At 40.8% G+C, this 18,254-nt stretch overlaps 1 protein-coding gene across 1 annotated transcript; it reads right to left on the bottom strand.

The window, feature by feature from the left end:
• Positions 1-3,687: 3,687 nt before the first annotated feature.
• On the bottom strand, positions 3,688-15,035 carry LOC120313436 (vomeronasal type-2 receptor 26-like). Its single transcript, XM_039355349.1, has 5 exons — positions 14,875-15,035; positions 13,448-13,736; positions 7,627-7,854; positions 6,079-6,205; positions 3,688-4,586 (listed from the first exon to the last, which is right to left on the bottom strand). Exons 1-5 carry the CDS (start codon positions 15,033-15,035, stop codon positions 3,688-3,690), a joined length of 1,704 nt encoding a protein of 567 aa, XP_039211283.1.
• Between the last annotated feature and the right edge of the window lie 3,219 nt (positions 15,036-18,254).

Below are 18,254 nucleotides of genomic sequence, written 5' to 3'. Positions count from 1 at the left end.
GATGTAAAGAGGCCGAGCAATGGCTTGTGATCAGTGAAAATGGTGAAGGGTCAACCGTATAGGAAATCGTGGAAGTTCTTAATTCCTGCTGCAATAGCGAGGGCTTCCTTGTCTATCTGCACATAATTTCTCTCTGCAGCAGATAATGTTCTAGAGTAATAGGCTATAGAAGCTTCACGGCCATTTGCCATTTTATGGTTTAGCACTGCTCCGATGCCATACAGTGATGTATCACATGCTAACATCATGGGCAGTTTTTCATTAAAATGTGCTAACATGGAGTTAGACAATAACAGTGATTTGACTGCTCTGAATGCTTTGTCGTGGGTGCTTGCCCAAACCCAGGGTGCTTTTTTATCTAAAAGCCAATGGAGTGGCTCAGCCAATGCCGCTTTGTGTGGCAGGAACGAGTGATAAAAATTTAAAAGTCCCAGGAATGCCTGTAATTCTCCTTTGGACTTAGGTCTTGGGGCTTGTTGGATAGCTTTTAGCTTAGCTTCTGATGGGTGAATTCCAGCGAAATCTCTTCAAAATCCCAAGAACTCAGTAGAGTCCACTCCTATCTGACACTTTTCTTTCTTTAGCTTCAACCCCGCTTCCTGAAATCATTGAAGTATTGTTCTGAAGCGATCTGCTAGAACTGCCACAGATTCACCTGCAATCAGGATGTCATCAAAGTAGGGGCAGATGCCTAGTATATTTTTAAGTGTCCGTTCCATTACACTTTGGAACAATCCCGGGGCAACACTTACCCCAAACTACAAGCAACGAACTCTGAATCCCCCTCTGTGAGTGACAATTGTCTGTGCCTCAGCGGTGGCATCATCAACTGGCAGCTGCTAGTAGGCTTGTGCGAGGTTGAGTTTGGCGAACACGTGACCTCCTTGAAGTGATGCGAGGATGTGACTGACCACTGGCACTGGGTAAACATGTTGCTGTAGTGCCTTGTTGATTGTGCCCTTATAGTCTGCACAAATATGGATGTCTCCATTTGACTTTACTAGGGTCACTATGGGAGTCTCCCACAGGCTACTGTCCGCTGGTTGGAGCACTCCCTGTTGCACTAATTTGTCCAATTCTGCATCAATTTTTGACTTAAGCACAAATGGCACTCTGTGCAGTTTATAGCTAGTTTGATAGTAATAGTAGTAAAGTTGGAAGGGACCTTGGAGGTCATCTAGTCCAACCCCCTGCTCGGGCAGGAAACCCTACGCTATTTCGGACAAATGGCTGTCCAGTCTCTTCTTAAAAACTTCCAGTGTTGGAGCATTTACTGCTTCTGGAGGCAAGCTGTTCCACTGATTAATTGTTCTCACTGTCAGGAAGTTTCTCCTTAGTTCTAGGTTGCTTCTCTCCTTGTTTAATCCTGATTGGCGTGACAGCCAGATCAAGATGAAGGGATATGGGTGCTATGCTGTCCTAAGTTAGAACTGAACACATCGGTGTACTCTTGCCATACTGTTGCCAGGTCAGCTGTTTGTGTGTGATTAATGTCAGAACAAGGCTTGACAGTTTGAGTTGAACTCGCTTCTTGCCTTGTCTGCAGATATAACTGAAAGTCTTATACAAGATAATGGACAGAGCTGACCTTGTGTCGAGTTCCATGGAGCAAGGTATTTTTACTTGCAGTCTCAGCTTCTCTTTAAGAGGGCGTTGGGTTCCCGTTTGCAGGATGCTTCTCCTCCCAGAACAGTATCTGGCCCTATTCTGCCCCGGGGCCCATTTACCTTTCTGCTGAGCATCTGCAGTCTGAGCATCTCTCTGGTGACCTCTACAAATTCTAGTGATGTGGTCAAGCTTCCCACAGGCACGGCACTCTGCTGTGCGAAACCTACACTCAATCCTTTTGTGTTGGCCCCAAAGCTTGCACAACTTTGAGGACTAGTACCTTGTGCTGTAGGATGATATCATCTAATGGTTTCCCTCTGTAACCAGTCGATCTCATTGTCCTCTACCACATCTTCCAGCTCAATGGACTCTTGGTGCACGGTCACTGTTCTAGGTGGGAGACATTGAACTTGTTGAGTCTGCCCACCTTTGTCATGGTGGATTAGTGGTGAGGTCTTGGACCTGTCTTCCTTGCAATGAAGGAATGAACTGTCTGAATATTGGGGATGGATCCCTCAGGACCATATGCCTCCAGTTCGGCTGACTGGTAGGCAGGGTTGGGACATGGTCCCGCCAGGGCTCTAATGCCTGGTTTAAAATCCTGTGATTTCAGTTCCAAAAGGCACCACTCCTTCAGAATCCCACCTTCATCACCATTGTTAAATAGTGGGTTCTTGGAGGCATAGACCAGACTGATCTAATGCAACATGCTTTATTGCAGGAATAACAGAACTGATCTCAATGGACAGACTGACAGATATTTATACATGCCACCACTAGGTGGCAACCAATTAGATTTAAACGGTTTTGCCCGCTCAGATATGAACTTCAGTTTCCCTCCAGAACAGTTGGAGACACATTTAAAACTAAACACATTAATGGCCAATTACAATACATAACAGTTTCTCATCTTTAGTAACTTTAAAATGTATGGATTTCAACTCCCAGAATTCCCCAGCCTTTATCCTCTTAGCTTGCATATTGGCTGGGGAATTCTGAGAGTTGAAGTTAACATATATTCAAGTTGCTAAGACTGAGAAACACTGAACTATATGTTTGGTCTTTTACATTTGAAACAGAAAGATCAACTCTTGACAGACTTGAATACCTATCTAACCTATCTAACACAGTGACCCTTCATGAACTTGTGAGAACTGCTACACATAATTTTGATTTGAGCGCAAATTAGATCAATTGATCAATCATCTCCTTCAGTAAGCTATTTTTTTTCTTTTTGCAAGTGAATAAATATTTTATCTCTTTTCAATGAAGTTACTTAATTACTTAAAGCTTATCAAGTAGCAGGTCTGATTCTGTAGTTGCCACCATCATTTAGGGTGGGTTTAAATGGTACATTTTAAACTGTGGGTTGCCACAGTTGCATGCCACCCAGAATCTCTGTCTGGGAGTTGGGCATCTATATACATTTGTTTAATGAAAAGGAAGGAAGGAAGGAAGGAAGGAAGGAAGGAAGGAAGGAAGGAAGGAAGGAAGGAAGATTTCTAAAGCTCTTTGTCTGCTTCCTAGGAGGAAAATTAATAGTGATTATGCATAGGAGATGACCAGGCTGAACTCGAGGGAGAAGGTCAAATGCATCATCAATCTTAAGTCCCTTCACACCCACAAGAAATGTTAAATCCAGCCCACCTTGAATTCTGTTGATATTTATCCACCACCAGTTTGCTTTGACCATTAATAGTTCAGATTTTTATAACGAGCATTAGCATACAATAAACCTATATTCATTTGAACTACCTGGATTCCTGATTTCCTGCATTTGACATTATGTGACTGCATGACAATGCAATCCAGATTGCAATCGTATAACTTCAGGGATGCTGGGATGGCCATAATTCTTAAAACCAGTTATTAGTACCGCTTATTCAATACTGTCCTAACTTTGACCACTTACAAGTGGTTGTTAACTGAAGACTACTCAAAGTTAGCCAATATAATTCAGAATTAACACAGATGGGAAAAGATTGTTTATAATATCTAAAAAGGAGATTACTTCTAAGGCATAATATTTTATAATGCCAGTAAGCTGTACAAAAATAGTTTCTAAAAACAGGAGTCCTCCTAGTTTTTCATCATTAGATGGTCCTTGGTGTTCATGTCAGGTCTCAGGATAATAATGAAGCATTTGGGGATAAAGATGCAGCCCAGTAAGCCCAGGCTGGAGGCCAGGATGGAGAAGATCTGCACAGCCACCATGTATTTTCCTTTGGTGCTCAAGTAGGTGGGGACAAAGGAGATCCAAACGCTGCAGAAAACCAGCATGCTGAAGGTGATCCACTTGGCTTCATTGAAGGTCCCTGGCAACTTGCGGGCCAGGAAAGCCACCAAGAAGCAGATGACAGCCAGAAATCCCATGTAGCTAAGCACAGTGTAAAACATGGCAACTGAGCCTTCATTGCATTGCATCAAGATATATCCTGGTTGGGAGTGCAGGTCAGAATCTGGGAATGGGGGAGAAATTCCCAGCCATATGATACAGATGCCCACTTGCATACCAGAGCAGGACAAGACGATGGAGTTTGCCAGACTTTTCCCCAGCCATTTCCTCATTGTGCTACCTGGTTTTGTGGCCAGAAATGACACCACCACCATGATAGTCTTGGCCAGTAAGGAAGACACGGCAACAGAGAAAACAACACTAAAACTAATTTGTCGAAGAAGACAGGTCACTGTGTTGGGGCCACCAATGAATAGAAGGGAGGTCAAGAATGAAAGTAGGAGGGAGATCAGAAGAATGTAGGTGAGGTCCCGGTTGTTGGCTTTGACTATTGGAGTTTCTCGGTATTTAATGAAAATTCCCAGAACAAAGGCAGTAGTTACAGATAAGGCAATGGCAAAGAGACCCAGGATGAGACCCAATATTTCTTTATAGGACAGGAAAGTTATAACTTTGGAGATACATTGATTTCGCTTCTTATTGGAATGCTGATCATCTGGACACTTCTCACAATGGGTTGCATCTGAAAAATATTTGCTTACATGCTTTTTTCTGCAGCTGTAGGATTGTGACAAATGCAACTGAAGTCAATTACTACAACAATACATAAAACATGTTTTTAAGTGTGATAGGAGAGATGGAGACTATTAGAAAATTCTTTCCCTCTGTACTTGGTTAAGGCCTGAGTTGGAATGTGAGAAAACATTCATGAAGGATAAATGGACAAAGAGTACTAGTGAAGAAGTGCTTGGGAACATACAGCTGAAAGTGACCTGAAACACAATAATGTAGTGCACCATTGTCTTTGGAATCTTACCAGAGACATCAGGTGGGCACAAATCTAGAACTTTGGTTTTAATTAACTTAATTGTTGTTGGGCTCTCACTCATTTGATTGTTCCAGCAAGTGAAGAAAATTGTTGAATGTGTGGATTGAAATTTTATTAATTTCAGTCATTCATGTCTGATTTAAGTCAAATATAATTGTTATCTTTATATTCATTAAATATTATGGCTCTTAATATAGCAAGCCTGGCCTGCGTGGAATCAAACAGAGGACACATAAAACAATAATCAAGGCTCATTGAAGTATTTATTTATTTAACAGTGTGCACTGGAAGGAAAGGGTCTCTTTCAAAAATATAGGGAGAGACACAGCCCTGGAGAAAAGGGATATACTCATATTAATTTCATAAAAGAGGAAAAATGATACATAAATACATATTCATAAAGAATAATATAGTAGATTTCGGGTTACTTTCTGTCCTTATGTTATCTACAGAAAACAGTGGATTTAGTTAGAAGAAACATTTGCGTCTTGAGATTCAGGAGTTGCTATGAGAATGTTCTGATTAATCAAAAATCACTGACAATTACCAGGACAAATTTCTTATGTCTCGATTTGTCTGTGTTGGAGCTCAGTTTTTCCACCAGGGTGAGCCATATCATGATAATGCACACATGTCCAAGGGTTAGGGTTGTGGACCAATAGTTCAATAGTTCTTCCCAGAGACCCAATATTAATTAGAAATAATTATCATTTGTTTTAAAGCTGAAAAGCAATGAGATTATCAACTCTTACAATACTTGACTTCTTTTCTGAAGCCAGATAAGAAGATAACAAGAGATTTAAGCTACCTTTCATCATTTATTTTAATGGACACATCATCAGGTTGACTTAGCCTTCCATCCTTCCAAGGTTGGTAAAATGAGGACTCAGATTGTTGGGGGGCAATATGCTGACTGTAAACTGCTTAGAGAGGGCTGGAGAGCACTATGAAGCAGTATATAAGTCTAAGTGCTATTGCTATTGCTGTCATGCAACATTGGGTGACAGTACCTAAGTCTTGAAAAGTTTGGGGACCTCTTTAAGAAATTCAATTTCTCTTGTTTTGTGAAATTTTTGCTAGAAATTGGATCTAAAATTAGCAGGAAAGAAAACAGTTTTTGACCAGAAAAACAAGAATGATTTTTGATTGCATCCTCAATTTCTCTCTATTTTCAAGAGCCACCTACCTTCATGCACAGAGAATGTTCCTTCCATACACAGAGAACAGTCATAGCAGCAAACTAGTGCTCCCTCTCTCAAGAGCTTGGCATGTCCTGGATAACAACTTTCTGAACATCTAGAAGAAGGCATCGTCTAAGTATAAAAATAAAGGTCAGTCAGGGCAACATATGAATTAAAAGAGTTTATTTCAATGCATTGGTTTCTGAAAGCTAAGAAGTACATTGAGCAAATGTAGCCACAGACTAGTTACATAGCAGTTACTGATGGAGATCTCAATCTTCCTTTCATTCTAACTGTTGGAGGTACCACCCAATGTGGATCTTTATGGAAAAGAACTCTGCACATGAGCAGAAAATGAAGGACATTCTCTTTATCAATCTCTATTTTCAGTCCTAAAACATAAAGGTAAAGGTAAATATTTCCCTGTCTAATCATGTCCAACTCTAGGGCATGGTGCTCATCTCTGTTTCTTAGCTGAGGGAGCCAGCATTGTCCAAAGACGTTTCTGTGGTCATGTAGTCATGTAGTTCTGTGGTTTCTGTGGTGATGACTATATATGCCAAGGCTCACAGAATGCTGTTACCTTTCCACCAAAATGGTACCTATTTATCAACTTGCATTTCCATGCTTTCAAATTGCTAGGTTGGCAGGAGCTGGGCCAAGTAACGGGCGTTCATCTCAATGCACAGGGCTTAGGTCCTGAACCTGGACTGTCAGTTTCCAACTGACAAACTCAGTGTCTTTAACCACTGAGCCATTGTGCTCCCTTCCTGAAACATACACTTCGTTTTATTCTCTATTCTGAAGGAAACTGGTTCCATTGCAAAAGATGTTTTTTCTAGGGGAGGCTCCCCTTCCTTTCTTTGGAAGGAAACCTCCAAAATCTGGCTTTCTTTGTCACCGCAAGAGTCTCTGTGTTTTTCTCCTAAAGCTGAATATTGTATCATTGTATGTAAATGACTTTCAACAGGCCTCATTTTCCCCAACACATTCTCAATTTGACATCTTTCTCCCATGCAATCCAGTGGACTACTCCTTTGAAAACTTTGGCTTTTCTTTGATTCAAAATAGGATTGTTTCATAGCCTATTAATTATGATAGCATCTTTCCAATTTAATAATGTAGACTGTAGAGGCCATAACACAACTGATGGTGCAGCAGGTTCCAATTTGTGAAAAACTACTGAAAAATCCCCAAAGATACATGATCTCTAATGAATTACCGTATATGCCGGCGTACAAGGCGACCCGGCGTATAAGACGACCCCCGTCTTTGTCGCCGAGCCGCATTCCTAGAACGTCGTCTTATATGCTGGAAACTACCAGTATTTCCGGCATATAAGACAACTTGGCGTATAAGACGACCCCCATCTTTGGCACCGATTTTAGCGCTTGTGGAAGTCACCTTATACACCGGCATATACGGTAATAGGGCTTTAGATTCCTTTTGTTGGAGGTTATTGCCATTATTCTGAATGAGAATAATTTCTGAACAGAAAAGATGGCATTATGTGGAGTTAAATAGAAGAGCAAAAATGAAGAAACTTCAGCTACCTTGTTAAATGATGTTGGCCATTGGATGGCACTCTGGTTGATGAAGACCTTGACTTCAGAGAGGACGTCTCTTTCTGCACTTCCAACTTTCACCCCAGCAGTTGACTTGTTGGGAAAAACTGTCCAATGAATGATATCAAAGTTAGCAGCAGGAACTCCATTTTCATCCAAATAAACCCCATCCCTAGAAATATTGTGAAGCTGGAAGTTTCTCATGAGTTGATGAAGCTGCAAAGACAAAGAAAATCACACATGCAGCTTACAGATTCCCATTTCAGCCTTTATTCAATGTTTTATGGCTATTATTCTGGATTGCAAGTGTTCTGAATAATTTAAACCCCTCAGTTCAGCACTTCAGATGAAAGAGATTGATTGAGGATTTCATGGGAAGCTATTCTCCCTTTTCTTCCAGGGAACAATAGGTCTTATTCAGATACTGAATGTGTTAGATACTAACACTTTCTTAAAGGAATCACTAAGTTCCCCAACCAAGCCATAACTCAGCAGCTTCATTTTAACAAAATCCAAAATTACATAAGGCTGAAAATTTAAGAATTTATTTAACCTCCAAGAGTTTCCCTGTGAAATCATACTTTTTAATAGGGTTCCTGTCTGGAGACAAAATCTAACTGTAAATGGCTTAGTTAGATTGCAAGCATCCTACTTCAGCTCTCTAGCAGCCTTCAGATGACATAGCCAGTATCAGTAGCTAGATGTGCAAGTGAAGAGAGAACATTTTCATGGAAGCTGTGAACACATTGGGACAAATGGGCAGGCTGGTCATGGTACTCAGGAGAAGAGGCACGAAGATCTACCCCCTGTCAAGTAACTTTCAGAGCGAAGAATGGGAGCTTTGCTGAAGATCAAAGTGCTCCAAGGAGGCCAAACTTTGCTGAGTAGAAAGGAAATAGGGGTGGAAGCAGCTGAAGCTGCCTTGTATAAAGAGTGTTTCTTATATCCTCCACCACATCCTCTCTTAACAAAAGCTCTGGAAGAGGAAAGTCCAGGAGGGAACAGGGAAGAATGCAGGAGATCCACCTTCAGAACACTGTAGGAAAAGCTGAGGCTTTGTGGGAGCTGAAGAGCAGAAGAACTTCAAAGTAATAAAAGACAGAGTGAACTAGGTTAGAAAGGAGAACAGACCCAACAACCTAAGAATATACACATCGGTGTGATATAAATAGGATTTCTTGTCACCCCCTCCTTGCTTCAGGAAAACCATTGATTGTGTGGATCTTTGATTCCATTTGATTTTGTAGCATCTGCAACAGTATGGCCATGAAATGTGCTATTTTCTTCGTAGAATCTGCAATTGCACCCATTTTCCCTTTCATTCTGGGGTTGTTGCCTTCTTTCTTTGACCACAACCTCCGGGGGATAAAACACACATAGATCTTGGTGCTGCAGGAAGGAAAAGAGACAGTGGGAGTGAGCCTTCACAGAAGATGAGACCTACTTTTATCTAACAGTTACAATCTGAACTGTGTGATGGATGAAGACTTTCTTTCTCCATTTTCTTCTCCTTCTTTCTCTCTTGCCGATCTTCCTCACAGGTTGATTCCTGGGCTATTTCTGGCTTCTTTGTCTTATCTTTCTCCTATTCTTCGTCTGCCTTGCTGGATCTTCCTAGGAGGGCTGTTAACAGGTGCTTATAACAGGCTGCCCAGTTTAACCACTGATGCTCCAATATAAAGCTGAATGTAGAGTAAGGGCAATCTTCTTTTTACTTCCATCTGACATTCTTCCTAAGATTGTTAAAACTGTAGAAAGAAACCTCTATGATGCCTGCCTAATGATTTGTGAATGTCTAGTTAGGCATTACATTGGAAGAAGCTTTGAGTCAGTTGTCTCTTGCTGCCCAAACCAGAAAATCACCATCCATCAGAAATCAGAAGGTTTGTCTACACCACCCAAAAGGGATCAATAGTAGAACAGCAGATGCCAGTCTCTGTTGCTTCTGCAATACACTGCCATCTGAGGCAGGGCATTTTGGGGATATTGGAAAGCTTGTAATGAGAGAAGATGGAGAACACCATTTTAACATCAGACAAGATTAAGATGAAGTTAGAGGGTGAAGTCATTTCTTTCAAAGACTAGCTGTTAAGGCATCTGCAGTACCCCAGACAATGCGTGGATGAGCCTTTCAATGCTTCCAGAAGATGCTATGAACAGACATACTTTGAAGCGGCAACCACTTTTACTCCAGAACACAAAATTAAGACTAACTCTTTGGCTCAGAAACTAGGTAAGACCAGCATTTGTGATTACAGGAGAGGGTTGAAGGACTGCTGGAACATCCTGGTGCTTATTTAATTTGCAAAAGGGGAAAATGTATAGTCATTATAGAGTTACTGTATTTCTGTCATTTACAGTATCCTACACTAGGACAGATACTTTGGAGATCTGTCCCCATAATCGCTCTCTCTCTTTCTTTCCTCTCTCTCTCTCTCTCCCCCTCCCTGTCCCCCTCTCTCCCTAACCCCCCTAACCCCCCTAACCCCCCTCCACCTCTCTCTCCTGTACACTGGGCAACTGATGTTTGGAACATTGCAACTCTCCCTACATCCAATTTCATACTGAGGAACTGAAAGGGGAATATCAATGGAATTTCAAAAGAGAAGTCTTACCTGCCATGGCTGTACAATCTGGGGTGACCAATCATTTCCAATATGCATACTCTTACAAATTTGGGAGAAAGAGACAGCATTGAGCACCCAGGCCACAACTTGTACTGTTTTGGAAATACTGGCGCCATCCTCAGACAGAATTCTTGCAACCACGTCATGGGGTGGAAATTCCTGATTTAATTTTTCTGTGCATCTTTCCCAAACTTTCTTAGACAATACAGACCTTGTATAGGAACATTGGAATGCTTTATTTCCAAAATGTTCGACAGTGGAGGAATATGAATTATAGTTATAATATTCTGTCCTTCTCTTTGTCTGGGTAAGGAAGGAAAACAAAGCATGTTTGTGTTGGAGATCAACCCTGTAGTAAAACATTCCTATACTTGTATCTGAGAAAGCTGTTGCAATCCACACTTTCCCCCCAACAAAATTATTTCTTTCAGTATGTTCTATTAGTCCTGATGTCATTGCTGTGGCCTGAAAATCCAACTGACAAAGAATAATTTTGACTTGACTATTTATAAGAAAAAAGATCATTTTTCTTCTTTCTTGCACAAATATTTCTCCAAAATGTAAATCAACATTCAATGTTGGGATAGTTTCTGAGAGGACAATGCAAATCCCATTTTTTACAGCCAGTGTTGCCAAGCTTTTTTTAAAGTTTTCTCCTCTTTCATTGTCCTGAGAAAGAAGGCCAATCCAAGTCCATCGGAAATGCAGGAGCAGCTTGACAATCGCTGAGTAAGGAGGTTCTTGTTTTGGGGTCATCCGGTAGAAAAAAGGAAAATGGCGATTTTGCTCAGGAATGTGGCTGATAACACCAAAGTTGATCTAAGAGAAAAGAGAAGATATTGGTAGTTTGTCCTACTCTTAATGATAAAAATCAGATGCTTAAGTGTAAGGGCCTTCCCCGTTTCTGAGAGAAGTTTTCAGAAAACAATATCTGCATTAAATGTGCTGGCTCCTTTGGGTCTCTCCTCTTGTTCTGTTGACTTTCTTTGAAGCTAGAGAGCTGTTACCTAATCTGTGGATGATCCTCATGAGTAAGCCTTATGCTCCATATCCTTCTGGTTAAACTCTACCCATGCAGCTTGTCTTGAAATAGATGCTGTGGGGCACTTTGCTGCCAACAACTGACTCTTGCATGACCTCTACAAACTCTGTGGGCACTCACATAATACACCAGATTCAACAAATGATTGAGAGATAATAGGGGAATCTTAATATATTGGAAAAGAATTATCCTGATTTACCAGGGATACAAATATGCAGAAATTCTCTCTCTCACAGACACAGTCATCATTCACACTGTGAGTGATGCCTAAATCCAACAATTTAGTTCTCAGTCAGCTCTGGCCTATACCTCAGCCCAATCCATATGATGCTACTCATGCAACTTTTATTTTTTCATTGGACTGGCAAACTTGTTTATTTCATAGATTATTACTATTTCTGTGACTGCTTTATATATTTTTATATTTTTATCAATTGTTTATTATTGAAATTTCATTGATTTTTTCATCATTGATTTTAAATATTTGTATCAAACTATTTAATTGGTTATTAATGATAAACTAAGATATCTCAAATGCAGAAACCTGTTTAATATCCTCTCTCTAAGGACCCCAAGATAATAGGGATGGTAGCAAACTCCAATTCATAGTAAGAGAATAAATTTATGATGAGATCCTGTGTGTTGACTTACGGAATAGAGCAGAGGTCACCAACCTTTCTTGGTTGGCGGACCAGAGGGAAAGGGAAGGGAAAACATTTTACACACGCACGTATGTATGTACGCATGTGGGGCTGTGAGCAAGCACAAATGGTCAGAGCTAGGGCTTGCGTGATACTTGCTAGCCCTGCCCCTTTCTTGCATGGCACAGCACCCCATTTCTGTGCTCTGTGGCGTGGTGGCACCTATTTTTGCACCCTGTAGTGTGGCAGCGGTCAATTTTTGCTCCTCATGGCATGGCGGCATCCTGTTTTTGTGCCCTGAGGTATGGCGGCAGCCTATTTTTGCACCCTGCAGCACAGTGGTAGTCCATTTTTGCGCTCCGCAGCGTGGCAGCGTCCCATTTTTGTGCTGTGAGGCATGGTGGTGGCCCATTTTTGTGCCCCAAGGCACAGCTGTGTCCTGTTTTCATGTCCGGCAGTGCGGTGACATCCTGTTTTGCACCCCATGGGGTGACGGCATCCCGTTTTCGCAATCTAAGGTGCGGTGGTGGCCCATTTTTGCACCCTGCAGCCTGGTGTCCTATTTTCATGCCCCATGACTATGGCACTAGCGCATGTGGGGTGTGTGCATGCACATGTGCATGCACTGGCTAGCCTGTCCTGTGGCCCAATGGCCAGCAGGCTGCGGCCCAGAGTTTGGGGACCCCTGGAGTAGAGGAGGCAAGTTCTTTGACCCACTCACTTTTGCTTCATATCTTTCCATTGAAATTTGAACTTAGACTCAAATTTTTAAAAGTAAGGAATTTCCTGACTATTAGAGTTAGTAAGTCCTGGACTAGCATGTCCTGGAGCTCTATCATGATTGTTTAGTGAATCTGGATTTTCTATTGATTTTGCTTGTCTGAAGATTGCAAAAGGTGATTACATGACCCCAGGACACTGCAACCAGCCTAAGTATGAACCAGTTGACAAGCATTCAAATTTTGATCATGTGACCATGTGGATGCTGCAATGGTTGTAAATGTGAAAAAGGTAGTAAGTCACTTTTTTCAGTGCCGTTATAACTTCGAATGATCAGTAAATGAACTATTGTAAGTTGAGGACTACCTGTATACAACTATTGTGAGTTTCTCAAAAAACATTAATTCTTATGGTATCTTCATTCTAGATGTTCATTTTCTTCAAGCTTTTGTGTGCCTTAACATTTCTCCGTCCTTTCCTCATCTCTAAGAAGCATTCTGTTAAGAAATCAAAGATCATCTGCATGTTGTTTTGCTTTTTTGAATAAAGGCTCTTCAGTGGCAGTAAAGGAGATGTCCCAAAGCCCAGGTATAGGTTCCAAACCATGTTGTGGTAGAGAGACAAAAGAAATATGGATGTACTTTATGGAAAGGAAATTCTTTCAAGTCTTTTAATATCTAATCTCTTCCTTCAGATTTATTTGGAGATATATATGATTTACCTTCTGGTCTAGCCTGAAAAATTTACAGCATGGAATTAAGTTCAATTTAGCTTCATACCTGTGGAATTTTGTAGAGGCCCAAGAAAGCAGAAATATGGTCAAAGAGTTCAGAATCCATTTCTTCAAGAACTGCCAGCAGGTTTTTTTGTCTTCCACATCTGTAGTTTGGGACATTCTCTTGCCCTGTAGACAGCAAGTCCATCATGGCCTCATATGTTATCCTTGCATTGAAAAAGGTCTGATAGATGCTGCATCCCAGGGTGATGTTGGGTAAGAGCCAAGGATTCTGGTTGATCTCATGAACAGCAAAGAAGAAGGGCAGGATGTGGAAAAAGCTTGTCTCCATACTGCAACATAATAGATATCAAAAGATCATCATCTTCCGTCTGGATTTTCTTCTTCAGTTTATGAAAATCTGTCTCATTTAGTATAGCTTTATATTTCTATATTGCAATGCAGGAAATAGTATCAGACACATAGTTATTTTCTTTAATTTATCCTTTTATTGGTTTTAAATACTCCCGTATCTTGGTTTTTCCAGGGAAGTGCTTTTAATGATGGGGTATGAGGGTGCACTTAGTGAACTTAAACAACGTACTAAAGATCTGGAAATCCAGCAAGATCAAGCTGCTCTTCCCAAGAATGTTTCTTTGAGCAGTTGAAGTTCCCCTTCTAAACCAGTGAGATATTTATATAAAATAACGATCCCAAAGATTCAAAGGGCATTAAACTTAGCACACTGCAATGCACCTACCTCCCACAGCAGTTTTGGAGGGCCAATAAAAAAAAAACCCTCTGAAGACAAGGGGTCATTGAAACTCTAGTTTGTGTCATGCTATATTACATCGTCTTCTCCTCAAAGGTACTTAGTCATTGATTGTGAGATAAGCTGCAATATAACTATGGTAAAGAAAAATATTTCACGAAACCTCATAGTATCAAGTTAATTATTTTGGGAACAGGGAAAACCCCACCCAGGCAAGAGTCATCTCAGAAGAGTACTGCCCAGACTGCCTAGTTTTGAGACTGACATTTGTAGAGGAACTTAAAAGGAAAAATTCATGCTCAGCTTTTAAATAATCCTCATGTGCCTTCGGAGCCTCTTCCTTAAGGCAAATTGAGAGAATAGCACTAGCAATAGCACTTAGACTTCTATACCAGTTCATAATGCTTTAGAGCCCTCTCTAAGCGATTTACAGACACAGCATATTGTCCCCAACTGTCTGGGTCCTCATTTTACCAACCTTGGAAGGATGGAAGGTTGAATCAACCTTGAACTGGTGAGGATCAAACTCCTGGCAGTGAGCTGTTTTAGTCTACAGTACTGCATTCTAACCACTGCACCACCACAGCTCAGAGAAGCAATGACCTACCTTTATTAGCGTAAGGAGTTGGGAACAGGAAATCATTCCTAAAAAAAGACTCTGCTCTGCAGTGGCTAAAATTACCCCCTCCCCCCCAAATCCTGTACATATTGACAATTACCTTTTCAATCTGTAGATCGGCCACTTGGAGAAATCATAAGGGTAAAGTACAGAAAATATTTTAGAAGTTATTCCAGTGATCAGGTAGTCTCCTGGCTTGTAGTAATTAAAGCCTTTATTGTCTTCTTTTATCAGCTTAAAGGGACATTTGGTCAGCATCATGGTGCAGGGAAATTGGGACAGAAGCAGAAAAAGCTGTTTTTTCAGCAGCAACATTTTGACATGTATTGATGGAGATTCTTCTCAGAGTTCTCCTACTTGCACAGAGTTGGATCTCAGAGCTCACAAAAGAGCACAACTGTAATGAAGATGGTCCAGTTTGGCTACAGATCTGGAAGAGGAACCTGCAATTTTACATCAGCACAGTCCATGTCTACTTCTATCACATTTCCTGCCCTTGGAAGAGCAGGAATAGTTTCAGGTCATATTTCCAAGATTTCTATATCTTGTATCTGTCACATTACTTTAAAAGGAGAGGAGACAATGGAAATCCCATATACTTCTTTTCAAAATAGAATAAATACTGCTTTTAATAATTAGAAGGGGAATTGGGAATGGCTGTTGCAATAGAGGTGCATTGTTGAAAACAACAGTTTTGCATCACTCAGGGGCATAATTCTAGTTCAAGAATCTGGAAGGGAATAATTTATGGAAGTTTGATTGCCTTTTACTCTTGGAACATACTGTCGAGATTCTAAAGATTGTCATGTGTTAAAACAATTGAATACTTTTCAGTAGCTGTCTGTGGAGATTCTCAGTCATTCAGGTCATGGTTGTCCCAAAGGTGTTTTTTCAAAAGGCAACTGGACTTTGCTTTTCTTTGAAGATGTTTTGCTTCTCATCCAAGAAGCTTCTTTAGTTCTGACTGATGGGTGGCAGATGGAATTATTTATATTCCGTGAAGTCATCTGATTGTTAGCACTCATTCTGAGAGTCATTGAGGCCCTCTGCCTTCAGGGGAGTGGTGGGATTCACACCGGTTCGGCAGAATCGATACCTAAAGTATCTTCAGTTCAGCGAACTGGTTGTTAAAATGGCACTTGAAAAAAGTGGAGTCTGTGTGCACATCTGCCTCATGCTTGCCCTACAGTATGTCTGCCATACTCTCCATGGTGCACTGCAGCTGATCTGAGGTGGCTGAAGCGCCATCAAAAACAGTGGAGTTTTTGTGCACACCTGCTATGTGCTCACCTGTCATTCCGTGAGGATCATCGTGCCAATCATGCCAGTTCCAGCACTTACAATAGGAGGCCGCCAGGCTCATCATGCTGATTGCACAATGAGCCTCGAGGCATCCTGCAGCAAGTGGTGGTACTGGAGATGCATCCATCAATGCCACAGATCTGCAGCAGCCTGAATCTGGGACCTATGGAAACCCATGAGGAACCAAGCCAAGCTGTGGGGCTTCCAGTTTTGTCCAGTAGCACAGCAGCTGAAGGATCATGGTGCTCTGCACCATATGGCCGATTTCTGACTTTTTGGGAACTCTAAATGGGCCTGAAGTTGTCCTGGAGAGGTGACAAAGAAGGAGGGAAATCCCGCCGATCATGGAGATACAGCCCTAAAGTAAAAAGGTTTTATAAAACCCAGCTGAAGGCCTAGGACTGGGGCAATGGCACGTGTGCTCACAGAGAGGGCTCTGAATGCTGCCTCTGGGACCCGTGCCATAGGTTTGCACCACTGGACTAGCCCATTTGTATTCATTAAATTGTCTCCCTATTAGTTCAGTTCCCCATGTTTGCTCTAATATATTTGTCTTCAATTCAATCTGTTATACTTCTTTCTCAAATTTCTTCTAATTTATATAGATCTTGATCTTTTATTTTAGGTCTTATTTTATCACAAGCTAAAAGAATGATTTCATGTATTGTTTTCAACATAGAAAAAATCTTTTGTTGGTCTTCATCCATCTCTTTCACTTATTTGTAAATAGTCATTCTAGTAAAATTTGTTTGTTAAACAAAAGTCAGTAAAGGTTTACATTCACAGTTCAAGTAGGCCAATTTTGCTGCCCAGCTGCTCTCTTACAGCTAAGTCTCTCACAGATGGTACCAAGGTCAGGAAGGTCTTATCTAAGGTCTGAGCTTTGAGCCAAGTCTCTTTTCAGGAAATAACAAATTGCAATACCAGGCTTCATCACAAGATGTCACCGATGCCACTTAGGGTTTTTTAAGTCCTGAATTTTTCTAATATTTTTCCAATTTTATTTCTTTTTTGTAGATAAAAACAAAAGTCTCCAACAGGAATAGGAAGGTTCTTTTGGGCTTCGGCTGCTTGTAGCTTGGGCTACACTTTGGAATTAAGCTAGTCTCTCCTTCTGGAGGGCTTTTCCTGGAGCGATTGGATCAATATATTAGAGCAAACATGGGGAACTGGAATAATAAGGAGACAATTTAATGAATACAAATGGGCTAGTCCAGTGGTGGCAAACCTATGGCACAGAACCCAGAGGTGGCACTCAGAGCCCTCTCTGTGGGCAATGTGCCATTGCCCCAGTCCTAGGCCTTCAGCTGGGTTTTATAAAACCTTTTTACTTTAGGGCTCTGCCGCCATGTGCAAAAAAAAAAAAGGTTCAATCAGTCAATCATTTCAACTTCTCATGGGAAAAAAATGATCTTGCAAAGTTGGAATTGATTGATTGAACTTTTTAGTCCCACCAAGTCTTCAATTACCACCTCAACCACACCCAGCCAATGGGCCATGCACAGCCAATGGGCCACATCCAGCCAATGGGCCACACCCACCTGGCACTTGACGATGCATAAGTGGATTTTGGGTTGCAGTTTGGGCACTCAGTCTCTAAAAGGTTCACCATCACTGGGCTAGTCTTTCCAGAAAACTGGCAATCAAATGGTCTTCTTTAACTCAAATAACATATATAAGAATAGAGGGAGATTTATTTGACGATTTAAAGGTGCTGATATGGAAGCCTAGTTGGCAAAGGAAGAAAGCTAGAATAAAGTTGAAAAAACTGGGATTTTGATTCATTAGAGGTGATTTTATATTGCCAATTAGAGGGTTAGGGAGATGGGAGATGAGGGGAATTTTGGTTATTAGATTTAAAATATTTGGAAATCAGTTGAAAATAAGGATTTTATCGGTTTAATATTTAAAAATTAGACTTAAAAGGGAAAAGAAAATTAAATATTATGAATATGTTTGATTTATTGATTAACCCAGGCAATATATATAATGGTTTTGATTTATTAAAGGGGATATTGTGTTATTAAGTAGATGATTTAATATGGTGGGAAATAGATAACTCTTAGGAAATAGAACAAGATTTTATTCAAATAGATAAATGTGTATTTTGGATATTATAGTTTGTTATGAAGTGAGATAAGGGAAATTTTGGTTACCCAAAGTCTGAAAATTATAAAT

The sequence above is a fragment of the Crotalus tigris genome, unplaced genomic scaffold (genome assembly GCF_016545835.1).
Source record: "Crotalus tigris isolate CLP2741 ecotype Arizona unplaced genomic scaffold, ASM1654583v1 scf7180000018682.9941245338:1185362, whole genome shotgun sequence".
NCBI classification, from domain to species: Eukaryota; Metazoa; Chordata; class Lepidosauria; order Squamata; family Viperidae; genus Crotalus; species Crotalus tigris.
This window is presented reverse-complemented; position numbering and strand designations above follow the sequence as displayed.